Source organism: Podarcis gaigeae (assembly GCF_964106915.1).
Source record: "Podarcis gaigeae genome assembly, chromosome: 14".
Taxonomy (NCBI): Eukaryota; Metazoa; Chordata; class Lepidosauria; order Squamata; family Lacertidae; genus Podarcis; species Podarcis gaigeae.
Genome location: NC_139690.1, coordinates 47,673,185 through 47,689,564, shown reverse-complemented (window position 1 = coordinate 47,689,564; position 16,380 = coordinate 47,673,185). Strand labels below are relative to the sequence as shown.

The 16,380-nt window shown below is 48.1% G+C and overlaps 1 protein-coding gene across 1 annotated transcript; it reads left to right on the top strand.

Moving 5' to 3' along the window:
• Positions 1–664: 664 nt before the first annotated feature.
• Positions 665–16,124, top strand: DRG2 (developmentally regulated GTP binding protein 2). The gene is made up of 13 exons (XM_083711745.1): positions 665–830; positions 1,758–1,918; positions 3,456–3,545; positions 4,960–5,020; positions 6,421–6,511; positions 7,172–7,244; positions 9,062–9,152; positions 10,467–10,564; positions 11,938–12,014; positions 12,832–12,920; positions 13,063–13,121; positions 13,746–13,799; positions 15,261–16,124. Exons 1-13 carry the CDS (start codon positions 767–769, stop codon positions 15,345–15,347), a joined length of 1,095 nt encoding a protein of 364 aa, XP_083567871.1. The 5' UTR covers positions 665–766; the 3' UTR covers positions 15,348–16,124.
• The last annotated feature ends 256 nt before the right edge of the window (positions 16,125–16,380 follow it).

Sequence of the window (16,380 nt, the reverse complement as noted above, 5' to 3'; positions counted from 1 at the left end):
CTTTGGGAAAGTTTTCCACGAAGTCTCTCTCTCTCTCTTTGGTGGTGGGTGGGGAGACAGGATCCTTCACCCACCCCGCCCTTTCGCCTAGCCCAGGGTGAGGGACAGGGCCAACAGCAGCCCTGAGACGCAGAGCAAGACCAACTGAGGGAGAGGCAGCCAACAACCGCCCTGCAAGGTAGTCCGGTCTTGGGCTCCGCAGCTCCTTCCACGCAGATACGGCGCCCTTCTCAGTTGTAAACCAGGGGTCAGCAAACGTTTTCAGCAGGGGGCCGGTCCACTGTCCCTCAGACCTTGTGGGGGGCCGGACTATATTCTGAAGGGGGGGGGAATGGACGAATAATAATGAACGAATTCCTATGCCCCACAAATAACCCCCCTAGAGATGCATTTTAAATAAAAGCACACATTCTGCTCATGTAAAAACACCAGGCAAGCACCACAAATAACCCAGAGTTGCATTTTAAATAAAAGGACACATTCTACTCATGTAAAAACACGCTGATTCCCGGACCGTCCGCGGGCCGGATCCGGCTCCCAGGCCTTAGTTTGCCTACCTATGGTGTGTAAACTATCGCCCTCTCTCTTCGACGCGCGGAACGGAAATGCCGCCGGCTTCGGTTGCCGCAGGGGACAAGAAGGCGCGTCGCACCGCTCCGGGATCACTTCCTGTGGCAGGGGCGGCGGCTGACTGCAACCACTTCCGGGTCAGCGCTCCCCCTTTGCTTTCCCAGGCCAGCTGCGCTTCCCGTCCCGGAGTGCCACGATGGGGATCCTGGAGAAGATCGCGGAGATCGAGAAGGAGATCGCTCGGACCCAGAAGAACAAAGGTTTGGCTCCTCCTTAGGCCGCGCCGGCTGAATGGAAGAGGCTACCCCTTGACTGGGGCCTTTGAAGCGCCTGCTCGGCAGGCAGAAGTTCGGCAGGTGCAGCTTTTCTCGGTTGAAAAGCTTCGCCTGCTGAGTTTTTGCCCCGAGAGGGTTAAAAATAATAATAGGAGCTCTAAGGCCCTGGGCTGGGCAATGGCAGAGGGTTGAGGCTGTTTTTGCGGGGTCGGCAGGGTGTGGATTTATTTTATTTATTAGATTTATTTATTAAGGGAGGGAATGAACTGCAGGGTTGGGGGCGGGCTGCTCTTTAGATGGGCTCCTATAGGACCAGCATGCAAAATTTGTGCACCAAGTGTGTTGCATTTGTTTGCCCAGGACTGTCTTTTCGTTATCGCTATTTTGCTTAAGCACTTTCTGTGTGTCCCCCTTCGGTATAAATACATTTGGGGAGGGAAAACAAGTGCGGTTGCAAGGTAGCTAGGGGACTTTAAAAAGCGGGGGAATAGGACGATGCGTGGAGATTCATAACACTGAATTTTTTTGGTACTGATTTCAGGTCTCTTCACAACATAAAAACACCGAATAAGAACACAAAATACATAATAAAAGTAAACAAACCAGAAACTATCAGAGAGTAACAGTTAAAAGCCTGAAGCTCTTCGTTTTTGAAGTTCATACCTAGTGTGCGGTGAAATCTGGCTCTTTATCCCTTTCCCCAGCCCAGCTGAGTAATTGACAGAAATTCAACCAGAGGTGCTTTTCGCCTTTAGAAAGGGAAAACAGTAGCTCTGGTTGACCAGGTTGGAGAGCTAGGCAAGAGGAACAGAGAGGGAGCCATTGGGAGAGTACAGGTGCACCAATTCATTGGTCACTGATTTTGTTTCCTAGTCATGTATGTGTGTGTTACTTTTTCTATTTCCACTTTAGCCACCGAGTACCATCTTGGCTTGCTGAAAGCAAAGCTTGCAAAGTACAGAGCTCAGCTTTTGGAGCCTTCCAAATCGGCGGCGGGCAAAGGCGAAGGCTTCGATGTGATGAAATCTGGAGATGCCCGGGTGGCGCTGATCGGTTTCCCCTCTGTGGGTAAGGTCAGTGACACTTGAAGGAATTCCTATTCCTGTGTCTGTTACTTGGTGTGCTTCCTTTTAAAGCAGGTGGGGGGAACCTGTGGCCCTCCAGATGTTGCTGGGCTGCACATCCCATCAACCCCAGCCAGCATCGCCAGGATTCAGAAAGGATGGGTGTCTGTAGTCTGGAGGGCCACAGGCTCCCCACCCTTGCTATAAATGAAGTCTCACCCTCAAGTTTATAATTCAGGGGTCGGGATGTTGGGAGTCATTCTGCACAGAAACAGTAAAGATGTTTGTACGTTTAAGAACAGTTTTTGTGAGCTCTGGGCTGATTGGTTGCAGCTGGCCATGACTACAAAAGGAGAAAAGCTGCAGTTTGAGCTTTGCCTGCAGGAAAAACACCCACAAGCTTTGCTGTTTGTTGTTTTGAAATAAAACCTTTATTTAATTTGGTTTTACCTCATGGAGTCACAGTTTCTGTCATCTGCCACCAGTGGAAAATCCCCCTCTAGCATGGGAAAGTTTATCCAGAAGCCAAATCTGTCCCTGCAGACCTCTCTGTCTAGCATTTGGGACTCTCTCCAGCAGTGTTAGAAACTCAGATATATAAGCTAGGCACCAAATGGCTCCTTAAACCCAGGTTATAGTCACCAAAACGGAATGTTTAGTTGCCACTTTGAGGCAAGACGGCTCTAAAGTCTTACTGTTCAAAGGATGGATGGATTTTCAGTTAAACATTTGACTGGATTAAGAGCTTTGAGAACTTAAAGAAAAAAAATCACTTGATCCAGGGTCCATGCCTATTCTGACCTCTGTTTCTTTATGGTGACATTCATAATGTAAGAATATTCTCCACAGCTGTGAGCAGGGCAGTGGGGTGGGGTAAATGAAGACAAGCTACAACAATTAGCTATAATGTTGTTCACTACTCCTGCTCAGGCTGCACCGTAAAAGTATTTGGGTTTCTGAAATTCATTCTGATTACGCAAATAAAATATAACACAGGCATAGGCAAACTCGGGCCCTCCAGATGTTTTGAGACTACAGTTCCCAAGATTCCTGACCACTGGTCCTGTTAGCTAGGGATGATGGGAATTGTAGTTCCAAAACATCTGGAGGGCCGGAGTTTGCCTATGCCTGATATAACAAATAGAATGCTACAGGATGGGGTATTAGTGTGTGAAAACAGTCCAGATCCAATGATCCCCAGGCATGCACCTCCAGATGGTGGAGATGTCAGGTGCTATCCTGCCACCCAGGCATCTTCACTTGATCGCAAATGGTCAAAAGCCAGGTGCAAAATGCGCCTGGCTATTTTTGACACTGGTCACTGCCTCTCAGACTCTCCTCCCTTGCAGGGTCATGGTGGGGATTAAATGGGAAAACCAAGTACACTGCCTTGAGTTCTTGGGAGGAAAACCTGGGATGTAAAAGCAAACAAGCAATAAAATAAAATATGTTTTTACATGGAAAGTTCACATCAGCACCGCTGCTGATTTGTCACAAGTGGGTGGGTTTCCTCTGTCACTGCTAACACACCCATCTTCCCTTTCAGTCCACCTTTCTGAGTTTGATGACTTCCACGGCAAGTGAGGCGGCTTCCTACGAATTCACCACATTGACTTGTATTCCTGGAGTCATAGAGGTTAGCGCAGTTCCATTGGGTTGCCATCTGCTGGGGCAGGAATGAAACCGCACTGCGGTTTTATGTGAATGCAAGGGTTGGGGGCTGTTGAATTCTGTTTCTTTTAGAATGGGAGGCTCCATGTATTTCAGAAGCAGTCCATGTTTGCCTTCTGGGGTTTGCCAGATGTTAAAACTAGGAAGCCAGTTTGGGTCCTCTCTCCAAGAATGCACCTAGAGCAGATTGGAGGCCCACCAGCTGTGTTCTGATAGCCACCAGAGACTCGATAAATGCCCTGGTTTAGCTGCCTGCTTGGGGCTGTGGAAATGGAAGGTTGCCACGCCGACAGCAGGCCAGAATTTACAGCTACTCAGGGTGGTGGGTGACCTCAGGCTAAGGCCACACACCCCTCTCCTCAGGACGTCCCCCCATAGGTCCAGTTTCATACCCCCAACGTGCCCTTGAAGTCTCACATTGCTTCTTGCTCCTCTTTATGGAGGATGGAGAGGGATGGGTGAAGAAACTAGTCTGCTGCAGAAAGGTAAAATTTACATTAATTGTTCTGTCTGTTTTTGCCTCTGGTCCCACTCGCTACTTTGGATTTTTTTAAAAAAGCCTCCGGCATCAGAATCTTTTAGGCCTGCCAATCCTCTTCATTTTTGGGATGAACAAGTTTTAGATGATTGTTTTCACTCATCCAAGGAACTGTCCTTGTGGTCTCTGAGTAAAAAAAGGAGGCTGTGCAGTTCTAGATAAACCAATAGATCCCCTGAAGTGTGTGTTTGTAAGAAAAGTAATAGTCGTAGTAAAAATAATAATATTTATATCCTGCCCATCTGTCTGAGTTTCCCCAGCCACTCTGGGCGGCTCTCAATTGAGTGTTAAAAACAATACAACACTAAATATTAAAAACTTTCCTAAACAGGGCTGCCTTCAGATGTCTTTTAAAAATAAGGTAGCTGCTTATTTCCTTGACATCTGATGGGAGGGCGTTCCACAGGGCGGGCGCCACTACAAGAAGGCCCTCTGCCTGGTTCCCTGTAACCTCACTTCTCGCAATGAGGGATCCGCCAGAAGGCCCTTGGAGCTGGACCTCGGTGTCCGGGCAGAACGATGGGGATGGAGACGCTCCTTCAGGTATCCTGGGCAGAGGCCATTTAGGGCTTTCAAGGTCAGCACCAACACTTTGAATTGTGCTCGGAAATGTACTGGGAGCCAATGCAGATCTCTCAGGACTGGTGTTATGTGGTCTCGGTGGCCACTCCCAGTCACCAGCCTAGCTGCTGCATTCTCTGAACATGCATGAAGTGAGCTGTAAGCTTAGGATATCAAAACCTGGGGGGGGGGGGGTAGAGGCTGGTGGTGCTCTGTATCATTATAACCACCCCCTATCTCAATGTGCTGCTTCACGGTCTTCTCTTTCGTCTTTTGCTAGTACAAAGGAGCCAACATCCAGCTTCTCGATCTGCCTGGGATCATTGAAGGAGCTGCTCAAGGTAGGTGGGGATTGGCGCCTGTGTCTCATTCTGCCCAGAGCAGCATTGATGTTCCTAGGGCAGTAGCACTTTTGCACAGTGGCAAGGGACCTTTTCTTCAGCTTGGTGGAGCACATTCGCTCCTGGGCAGCCTTCCAGAGGCTGTTCCCCCGTGGTGTGTGGGGACCAGAGGGAAAAGTGAGCAAAGCAACACATCCTCGTTTTGTATGTACGGCACCTTTCTGCAGTTAAGCCATGCCCAAGGTGGCTTAACAGCATCAAAATATGTACATAGTTTATTCTGACAGTTACAAAATTGTAGAAGAATATAAATATCCCTGAACTCTAAGCTAATGGAAGCATCTCAGTAAGTCTTCAGAAATAATAATAATCATCATCATCATCATCATCATTTTATTTATACTCCGCCCTTCCCGGTTCAGAAAACTGGGCTCAGGGCGGCTAACAACAAATTTAAAACACTTAATTCATGCAACAAAAAACAGCATAAAAGACAGCATAAAACATGAATAACAATAAATTCAGAATTCAAAAATCAATTTAGGGGGGAAATCCATCCAATAAACATTAGATGATCACCAGGGCTAGCTGGCTAAATTAGTCCTATTTGGGCCAGTGAGAAGATCAGGGGAGAATTAGCTGTGGGATCCCAAAGCAAGTAATCTACATGAAAACTGGAGGAGAAGGGAAGTAAGGGGAATAAAAGATCAGGCTATGTTCAAATTGAAAGCCAGGTGAAATAGCTCTGTCTTACAGGCCCAACACAAATAATGAAGCCTAACAATAAAAATACAAATAACAACAGCAACAACCCCCCCCCCCCAATGAATCACATCCTCTTGCATATAGAATGGGCGGGTTGGGACTAGAACGGGAGTTTAAAACCTTTTTTTATCTTACAGTGCTGCCAGCTCCACCTGCTTTTGACCCTGGCTCTGTGCAGCATAGTCCCTTCATATTAAGAAGTTTTCCTCCCACCTTGATTGCCAGTCAGGTTAATCGTGCAGCTAGGCCTGCCTCCTCCCTCGCTGTCCTTGGACAGTGGAAAGTCTTGTGGTCCTTGGGGGATGCTCCTGGGAGAAGGATGCAGCCAAGCAGCGGGCTGCTGAATTGCAGGCATTTTCAGCATGGGAAAGGTAGGGGGAATAGTTGTCTAATGAGAACAGGCCTGGGGAGGGTGAGGAGAAGACGCTACCCGAGCACTGCCCTGCATTTGAAGGAGTGGGGAGCAGCACTAAGGGAGCTGTATTTTTTTAAAAATAAGCCTCTTTGGGAAGCCTTCTGCATCAGAAGACAGGGTGGAAAGCATTTCCTTGTTGGCATGATGCAAACAAGCAGAGATTCTGCAATTGCTTCTGCTGTCATGGCAAGTAACTCCCATTTTCTCCTTTCCTTTGCAGGAAAAGGCCGAGGGCGCCAAGTGATTGCCGTAGCCCGGACTTCTGACGTCGTTATCATGATGCTGGACGCTACAAAGGGGGAAGTGCAGAGGTTAGCACCTAGAGGGCAAAGCATTCATTCATGGGTTGAATTGCGTGCAGATCTGCCTGAGGATTTGGCGCTTTCCTAGACTGGAAGGGAAAGGGTCGTGGCTCAGTGGTTGAGTCTCTGCTTTTCATGCAGAAGGTCCTAGGTCAGGGGTCGGCAATGTGCGGCCCACGAAGACCGTTTTACCGGCCCACGAGCCGCCCCTGAACCAAGCCGTCCGCTCGGCAAGTCCCCCACACGCTGCGCAGCGCAGCACAGGGACTCACCAAGCGGCACCGGAAATTGTGTCTGCGCACACGCAGATACTGCAAATCACGTCTGCACATGTCCAGACACTGAAAATCGCTTCTGCACAGGCACGATTTTCAGTGTCTGGGCATGCGCAGAAACAATTTCTGGTGCCGCAGACATGCACAGACACAATTTCCGGCATAACGCTGCGCCAGTCCGGCCCACAGACGATCTCCATGGGAGTGATCCGGCCTATGGCTGGTAAACCTTTGCTGATCCCTGTCCTAGGTGCAACCCCTGGCAGTTTCGGGTAGGGCTGTATATATCTCTTCCTGAAACCCTGGGAAGAGGGTTTTGACTCTCATTTTACTGGGTTTATTTGGGTAATGGCTTGGCGGCTCTTTATGACCACATCCTCCCTCCCTCCTGCAGAGCTCTGTTAGAAAAGGAACTGGAATCAGTAGGAATCCGGCTGAATAAAGTCAAGCCCAACATCTACTTCAAGGTGAGGCACGGCAGGTGGGCGAATCATAGGACTGACAGCTCCTCCTGTACAAAACACATAAATACAGCAATCGCCAGCTTGGTGCCCTCCAGGAATTGCTGAGGTCCCCAAACCCATCAACTGCATCCATGTTGCCTGTGGTCAGAGATGACGGAGCTGTGGTCCAAGAACATTTGGGCACCGAGTTGACTTATTTGTGTCTCAATAAATAAACCCCACACATGGGAGACAGGACAAAAGGTAGGGAAGGCTAGCCTCCCACTCTTCTCCACCTTCCTTCCACCCCACCAGAAATGCTTCTTGGCCGTGTGTAGGAAGTATCCAGCTTTGTGAGATCACCCCCCGCTTCTCGAAATTGGCTCCTTAAATGGGTCACTTGAAATGTGGTGGTGAAGGGGGCTGGGGAAACCGTTTGCAGGAGAGCCGCAAAAGTTCTTGCTTAAAATAAAGATGCTTTGGCTTATTTAAGTGTATTGCTGCTTATGTGAGCAGTTGGGTCAAATTCTGCCCATGTGCTTTTCATTGTTTCTCTGCACGGAGAAAGGACTAGAATAGGGTTGTTGGGGAACTTCAGGGCCAGCGGCCAAATGTGGCCTTCCAGGACTCTTTATGTGGCCCTCAGGTTTGTCCCCAGCCCGTGCCCCTCACCAGTCCTGCTCTGCACCTGCTTGAGTGGTTTTTCCTGGCAGGGATGTGTCCTTGAGCTCTGATGATGCCTCTTGCTCAGAGGGGTGTGAGAGAAGAAGCCACTAACATATTTGCATGGCTGGAATGTACACTAGTGTTGTACAAAGGTAACAGTCTCACACTTGGCTCTTCTCGCTTTTACATCTGGTCCTGCCTGTCACTGGCATGCGGCCCCTGGAAGGTTGCGTATGAGAGAATAAGGCCCTTAGGTTAAAGAAAAAAAAGGTGCTCTTTCCCTTTTAGAAATTAATAGTAAATAAAACGAAAGCTGGACCCAGGTTCCTTTGGGAGGAAGGGCAGGGTAGAAATTGAATAAATCAATACAGTGGTACCTCGGGTTACATACGCTTCAGGTTACAGACTCCACTAACCCAGAAATAGTGCTTCAGGTTAAGAACTTTGCTTCAGGATGAGAACAGAAATCGTGCTCTTGCGGTGTGGCGGCAGCAGGAGGCCCCATTAGCTAAAGTGGTGCTTCAGATTAAGAACAGTTTCAGGTTAAGAACAGACCTCCGGAACAAATTAAGTACTTAACCCGAGGTACCACTGTATCCTGAAGCAGCCCAGGCCTCTTGCAAGCCACTCTCTGACCATTGCTCTGAGTTGGATTTGAACCCAGAACAATCGTGTTCCAGTCTAGTGATTCACACATGCTGTCTTAAAGCTGTCTGCCACATCTGCCCCTGTTTGGTCACGTAGTGTAAAGGTCACCAAACTTTTTTGGCCCATGAGCATATTTGCAAACTGTAGGAACTGTTGAAGTCGCCATAAGGGCTTGCAGTTTTGCTGCCCAGCCATTAATCACATCATTATTTATTATTATTACTGCTATTACTATTACTGCTCTTACTAATACTACAGGAATGTAGTTTTAAAGTACGTGAACATCTGCAAATGTCAAAAGGATTTAGCCCATGCAAAATTGATGTGATGGTCACTTTAGACCAAAATGAATATATCATGGGATATACCAAAGAGGCATTCTCAGCAATTCACCTTTCACCTCTGTCTGCATTAGGCAGTGCCATCCTATGCAAACGTTGCAGTGTCCAGTATACTCAAAATATTAACTTTTGCCAAATCAGCCTCATTGAGGGCCATCTTGACAAAGCCTCTTTTCTGTCTTCCAGCCCAAAAAGGGAGGAGGCATTTCCTTCAATTCAATGGTGACGCTGACTCAGTGCTCCGAGAAGCTGGTGCAGCTCATCCTCCATGAGTACAGTATCCTTTTTCACGGAGATTCTTGGTGGCTGCATTTCTCAGCAAAGCAATTCAAGGCACCAGCTGTAAAGGTGCCTTGCAGTGTCGGTGGTAACGCCCTGAGCAGTTGAGGGTGGGTGGTCTGGACCCAGGCGACCTGAAAGATCCTATCTCCCTGCCTGGATCCTGAGACCCTCGGGTGAGCACCTTCTCTTGGTCCCATCAACATCAGAAGAACTGTTGGTTGTGACGCAGAAGACAGAGCCTTTTCGGTAGCTGCTCCCAAGTTACAGAATTCCCTCCCAAGAAAGCTTTGCCTGGCTCCTTCCTTGCTATCCTTCCGCTGGCAGCCTAAGACCTTCCTGCCCAGACAGGCATTTGGAAACTGAGATGCAGATGATGCTGATATCTAGGCTGCTGTCAGAGCAAATTGTGCTGTAATTGCTGGTTCTAAATGTGTTTTGTTGTATTTGAATTTATTGTTGTTTAGTCGTGTCCAACTCTTCGTGACCCCATAGACCAGAGCATGGCAGGCACTCCTGTCTTCCGCTGCCTCCCGCAGTTTGGTTAAACTCATGCTGGTAGCTTCAAGAACACTGTCCCACCATCTTGTCCTCTGTCGTCCCCTTCTCCTTCTTTCCCAACATCAGGGTCTTTTCCAGGGAGTCTTCTCTTCTCATGAGGTGGCCAAAGTCTTGGAGCCTCAGCTTCAGGATCTGCCCTTCCAGTGAGCACTCAGGGCTGATTTCCTTCAGAATAGAGAGGTTTGATCTTCTTGCAGTCCATGGGACTCTCGAGAGTCTCCTCTAGCACCATAATTCAAAAGCATCAATTCTTTGGTGATCAGCCTTCTTTATGGTCCAGCTCTCACTTCCATACATCACTACTGGGAAAACCAGTATTTGAATTGGGTTTCCCCCCCCCTGCATTTTATAACTTTGCAAATGTTGTAAGCTGCCTTGAATCCCGACTTGGGAGAAAGGCAGGATAGAAATCTATTTAATCATCGTCATAATGTCCTGGTCCTGAGATATCGCTGGGCTCAGGAGCGAAGCAGTAGGCTCAGACCGAGAATGAGGATGACCCTGGAGAGGCACTGCCAATCAGCGTTGACAATACTGGACTCTATCAGGCATATTTTCTCCCCGCAGCAACCCTTCAGGGTAGGTTTGGCTGCAAGCTTGTGCCTGGCCTAAGATTACCTGGCCAGCTTTGTTGCCGAATGGGGATTTGTCTTTGAGTTTCACCAACCCAAGCTGGATGCCCCTAACAGCACAACACACTGGCTCTCTTAACAAACACAAAAGTGTTTAACCTTGACTCTGCTCACCTAAGAAATATTTAATGCAGAGGTTCTGTTCAGGGAAGACTGCACACCTGACGAGTTCATTGACGTGATTGTTGGCAACCGGGTCTACATGCCCTGCCTTTATGTGAGTACCTTGTGAGAAGTTTTGTACTTTTAACAGAATGGGATGGGGGGGGGGGATGTATTTCACCTTAAGCAAGGGTTTCTTTTCAGGGAACCAGTTTCTTAGGAACACAAGTGGCGGTGGGGGAGAGTGATTACCCTGCCCTGCTTGTGAGCTTCCCATAGGCATCTGTTTTACCACTGTGGGGACAGAATGCTGGACTAGATAGGCCTTTGGTCTGACTCTCCAGGCTTTTCTTAAGTTCTCAAACCCCCCTGTGGAACGTCCTCCCATCAGATGTCAAAGCAATAAACAACTATCGGACATTTAGAAGACATCTGAAGACAGCCCTGTTTAGGGAAATTTTTAATGACTGGTGTTTTAATGTATTTTAATGTGTTTTTAATCTTTTGTTGGGAGCCACCCAGAGTGGCTGGGGAAACCCAGCCAGATGGGCGGGGTATAAATAAAAAATTATTATTATTATTATTTATTTATTCTATCTATAAGAGCTCTCATCTAGGTATTCTGAGTGAATTATGCATTGATTTGAATAAACTTAATATCCAGATCTTTGGCATTCTAAGAATCCCGTATCCAGAAAGCATCCATTCAACATGCAGTTAGGCCTGTTTGTTTATGGTATTTGTACTCCAACCTTTAGCCAGACAGGCTCTCAGAGGGTCACACAAAGATCAGTGTTAAGATGCTCCCTGCTCTCCAGCCCACAATCAAAGCAAACTTGATGCACAAGGCAAAAAAGGGATAGGAGGAAGGCAAAAAACGGATTGAGGAAGAAGCAAGCACAATATGCCTGCAGTCTGTACTGGGTGCAATCTGCAGTTCCATGCAATTGTCAGTTAACCTGAGAATAAAGTTCATTCAAAAAAATTGAACCAATCCAAGTTCATAGCCCCTATGGTTGTGGAGACATTGTGCGGACAGAGGCTTCTCTCTCTGAAAAGGGTGGCCAAAAAAGAAAGACACCCTTCTTGGGGGAAAGGGCTGCAAAGCTTTAGAAGAACCAGCCCTTTTTCCAAAACAAATAAGCAAACCACCAGTTGCCTTCCCTGCCTTTTTGGATACTGGATTGGAGACGGATCTCTTACTGTTAAAAACTTTTGTTGGGGAAATAAAATCATCGGAAAGCTACAAAGGCTAGCTGCTGCATATAGTTTCTTATGAAGCCTGTTACTTTTTAATGTAGCACCATCAGGCATGTCCCTGCCCCAAGAGGCTTAGACTCCAAATGGGGCTTCCCCAACTTGGTGCCTCCAGCTGTTGCGAATTACAACTCCCGTTAGCACCAGCCGTCAATTTAGCTGAACAGAGAAGAAGGAAACTGACTCCTTGCACCATTAATACTCCTTTCCCCACACCACCTTTTGGATTAGGTTTATAACAAAGTCGATCAGATTTCCATGGAGGAGGTAGATCGCCTGGCTCGGAAACCCCACAGCGTTGTGATCAGGTAAGCTGAACCTCCCCAGCCCTGTGTCTTGTGGCCAGCATGCGGTTGGCTTAAACTCCAGAGCATGTGGTGCGAAGAGCCCTTTGGAAGAAAAGTCATCTTTGGCTTCATTCTCCCTGTATACCTTTTGTAATTTGATTTATTCTCGCTAGAAGCTGAAGCCTATGGGCAAGTGCATCTCAAATTATGTGATGGGATGAAGCAGTGTGTACCCCCCCCCCCACCTGGCCCAGTGTGCCAGGAACCACTACCGTACTTGGTCCCTGTAGCATCCCAACAACATCTTGCAGACAGACACCACTTTGAGCAGCACCAGTCTAGACTCCTTGCTGCCAAGGAGTGTGGTGGAGTCTCCTTCTTTGGAGGTCTTTAAGCAGAGGCTTGACAACCATATGCCAGGAGTGCTCTGATGGTGTTTCCTGCTTGGCAGGGGGTTGGACTCGATGGCCCTTGTGGTCTCTTCCAACTCTATGATTCTATGACAAAGTGCACATTTTTTAAAAATCTCAGCACAAACAAGACAACTATTTGAGGCTAGCCAAACAGGCTGAATATCTTCTCCCACCCCAGCCCCGGTCTCCAAGAAAATGATCCCCATTTGATTAACAGAGAAATGGAAACCAAAATAGAAAAAAGATGTTTAAAATGATGTAAAAGGTTTTAAAGGCCTGGGAGAGAGGAGGAAAATATTTCCCTGGTTTTGAAATGACATTAAGGTGCCAGGCGAGCCTCTATGAAAAGGAGATTCCACTGCCCAAGACTTTTCTGTGTCGTTATTGCCCTGCCACCCACTTGGTGTGTGTCCACCTCTCTCTAGCTGCGGCATGAAATTGAACTTGGACTACCTGCTGGAGATGCTGTGGGAATACCTGGCCCTTACCTGCATCTACACCAAGAAAAGAGGCCGTGAGTAGCACAAGCAGGCCAGCAGGATTGGATGGAACTAGATCTGAAAATGAATATGGGCTTCAGGGGAGGAGGGAGGATCCGAAATTCTCGTGCCTTAGTGACCTTGCTATTTTTTCTCTCTCTTCTCGGTCCCGGACAGAGAGACCAGACTTTTCAGATGCCATCATCGTACGGAAAGGGGCATCTGTGGAGCATGTGGTAAGCATTGAATTTTTGAGCTGCAGAAGCATCCCCCCCCCCCCGGCTATTTTCTCCACATACTCTTCACTGCCAGCTCTTCCTAGGCTGAAACCATCCAGCCAGAGATTCAGTCTTCTTCTTTGAAAACACACTAGGGCAGGGGTGGCTAACCTGTGGCCCCCTGGATCAGCCCCCTGCCCATTGACTGTACCGCCTGGGGCTTTATGGGAGATTGAGTCCAGGAAGATCGCACTGCCTTAGCTACCCTCTGCCTTTTGGCTACAGCTCTGCTTCAGGAGCAGTTGTTGCCTTAACTGCTTCAATGTCCTGAGCTAGGAAATAGGGTAGGCATTGCCCGGTGGTGCCTTCGGGTTTGGGGATTGTGGGGAAGAGAACCATTTTGGGGGGAAGGGAGAAGCTGTTCTGCAGACAGCCGTGAGCGTGAAGTTGTCACTTTGGCCAGGAGGAATTAGGTATGTGACGCCAGGCTCATTTTTAAGAGCAGCTCCACTTCAGAACCTCTGCGACACGACTTTGGAAGGGGATAAGGGGTGTCATCTGCAAGGAGTACAGTAAGTAAAACTTAGGGAGCTGAGATTGCAAGGCCTCACCTGGTACATCTGAAGCTTTTTCTCCCTTCAGTGCCATCGAATTCACCGGACGTTAGCAAGCCAGTTCAAGTATGCGTTGGTTTGGGTAAGTGTGCTATGACAAGAAAGTGGGGAAGTGGGGTGGAGCAGGGGCCTTGGGTGTCTTTGCCAAGTATTAGTGATATAGGCAGGAAACATGGGGGAAGATTTTAGTGGCTTTAAAAAAAAAAAAGTAAAAAAAAAAAAAGGAAGTTTGACAAATGCACTAAAAGGGATGGGTGAGCTATTAACAGCAGCTCTGTAGAACCTCCGTGTACAGAGTAAGAATATCTCACGGCCAGTGAGGACTGTTTCTTTTATGCTTCACTGGTGGGATTCCCACAGGTATTGTCAAATAATAATAATAATAATAATAATAAGCATAATAATTTATTTGTACTCCACTAATAAATACCAACCTAGCAGTTCGAAAGCACAAAAGTGCAAGTAGATAAATAGGTACCGCTCCGGCTGGAAGGTAAACAGTGTTTCCATGTGCTGCTCTGGTTCGCCAGAAGCGGCTTAGTCATGCTGGCCACATGACTTGGAAGCTGTATGCTGGCTCCCTCAGCCAGTAAAGCGAGATGAGCGCCACAACCCCAGAGTTGTCCACGACTGGACCTAATGGTCAGGGGTCCCTTTACCTTTACGTAAGCTGACTAAGTTGCCCAGCCTCTGGGTGGCTTTCAGCATATACGAAAACGCAATAAAACATTTAAAAACTTCTCTATACAGGGCTTCCTTCAGATGTCATAGTGCCCTCCAGGTGGTGTTGGACTTCAACTCCCATCAGCCTCTGCCAGCATAGCCAGGGATGATGGGAGTTGTGGTCCAGCAGCATCCGGAAGGCTCCCATGGGCTACCAAACTAGTAGCTGGATCTTGTTGGCTCTGTAGTCTCCTCCAGCTGGGGTGTTCTTGCGTAGCCAGATTGGGGCTGACCTTCTCGCAACAGGTAAAGAACTGAGGTGGGGATGAATGTATGGAAAGATAGGGTGGCAGCCTCAAGGGACAAGCTGAGGTGTCCATCACAGCTTCCCATAGCTCAAAGGGGGACAGCCTTCAGCCCCAGGCCCCCGCACACACACCCTGCTCAATTTCATGTGCTCTGATTTCAACAAGGGGTGGGGGAAAAGGGAAAAGAGGTGGCGAAAAGATGAAAAGAAAATAGGGGTGGTCTTCCCCACCTTCTCCTCTCAACAGGGAAAAGAAGGCTCACCCCTGTTGCAGCTGTTGAATCCATTAGGCCCGGGATAGAGAACCCGTAGCCCTCCAGTTATTGCTGGACTCAAGCTCCCATCACCCCTGACCCTTGGTCATGCTGGCAGGGGTTGATGGGAGTTGGAGTCCCACAGCATCAGGAAGGCCATAGGTTTGCTGTCCCGGGGGCGGGAGTGCTCAGAAGGGACCCCTTTCTTGGAGACATTGGCAAGTGGCATTGGGCAGTGGTAGGGGCACCTCCCTCTTTTCTTGCCAGAGAGACCCCCAAACCGGGACTGGTGAAACTCTGTTGTTTTTTGGCTTTCAAGGGAACCAGCACCAAGTATAGCCCCCAACGAGTAGGACTCAGCCACTTGATGGAACATGAAGACGTCATCCAGGTTGTCAAGAAATAATCCTCATCGCTGGTCCCTCTCCCTGCTCTGCTCTGCAGTATTTTCAACGCGACTCGGCAGAAAACTGTCTAAAAGCCAAAAAGAAGAAGAAAAGCCTCTGTCTGTAATGGGAGGTCTTTCCTTCAGCTCCTCATAAGCTTCCATGAAGCTTCCATGGAGGATAAGAGACTACTGTGGAACTTCTTGCAGGTTAGGGACACGGAGAAAAGAGGTTCTTGTCTTACACACTGACATGCTTAAGGGGCACCTTTCAATAGCATGGTCTTGGGTGCCTTTAAGATGCTCGGAGCGGGTTTGGTTGTGACTTGACAGCTGCCCAGAAAAGTGGCCTTGGATCCATGAGCTGAAAAACACAGGAAAAGAACCATCCACCCTCCTCTTGTTCTTCCTCCCTTCCTCCCGTGTGTGTTGGTTCACAACCAGAACAAACAGCTCTGTTCAAAAATCAGCACTTCCACTTGGACAAAAACGATTCCGGGCAACGCAAGGATTTGTTTACAGGTGGATCGCTTCGTCACGTTCACAGAGTGCCCCGTGGAAGTTCATTTCCACCCGTTTTCTGGCTAAGAGGGGTGGTGTTGATAACTTCCATTGGGGTTAACGGAAACGAGGCCATCTCCTCCCTCTCCCATATCACCCGTTTGGCAAGGCGGCAACCAAGAAACAGCACACCTACTGCTCCTGCAGCTCTGCTCGAGAAATTTACTCCAGACCCATCAGAAGCCATTTGTCCTTCAATTGAAATAAATAATGGTTCTCATTTCTCTTTGGAACTCCCATCAAGTTGTGAAGTATCATTTTCTAACTGCTATGAAATATTTCCAGTGGTTCTTTTTATGCTCTTGTTCCTGAGGCTGCAGCTTTTCTTTTCCTCCACTGTAGGGCTGGTCCTGCCTGCTTTTAACAGCTTATTTTGAACTTCTATTTGGCTTTTCTTCTTAACAGTACATTTTTACAATTTGGAAATCTGCCAGGGCTTAGGTGGTGTTCTGGCTGCTCCCGTTCAGCCCAGGGTTCTCTTATGCGTGGCTGG

Excerpts from the sequence above, each read along its gene's own strand:
- DRG2 (XM_083711745.1), top strand. The coding sequence starts at position 767 with ATGGGGATCCTGGAGAAGATCGCGGAGATCGAGAAGGAGATCGCTCGG. Across the intron at positions 1,919-3,455 it reads GTTTCCCCTCTGTGGGTAAG|TCCACCTTTCTGAGTTTGAT; the intron begins GTCAGTGACACT and ends CTTCCCTTTCAG. Across the intron at positions 13,122-13,745 it reads GGGCATCTGTGGAGCATGTG|TGCCATCGAATTCACCGGAC; the intron begins GTAAGCATTGAA and ends TTCTCCCTTCAG.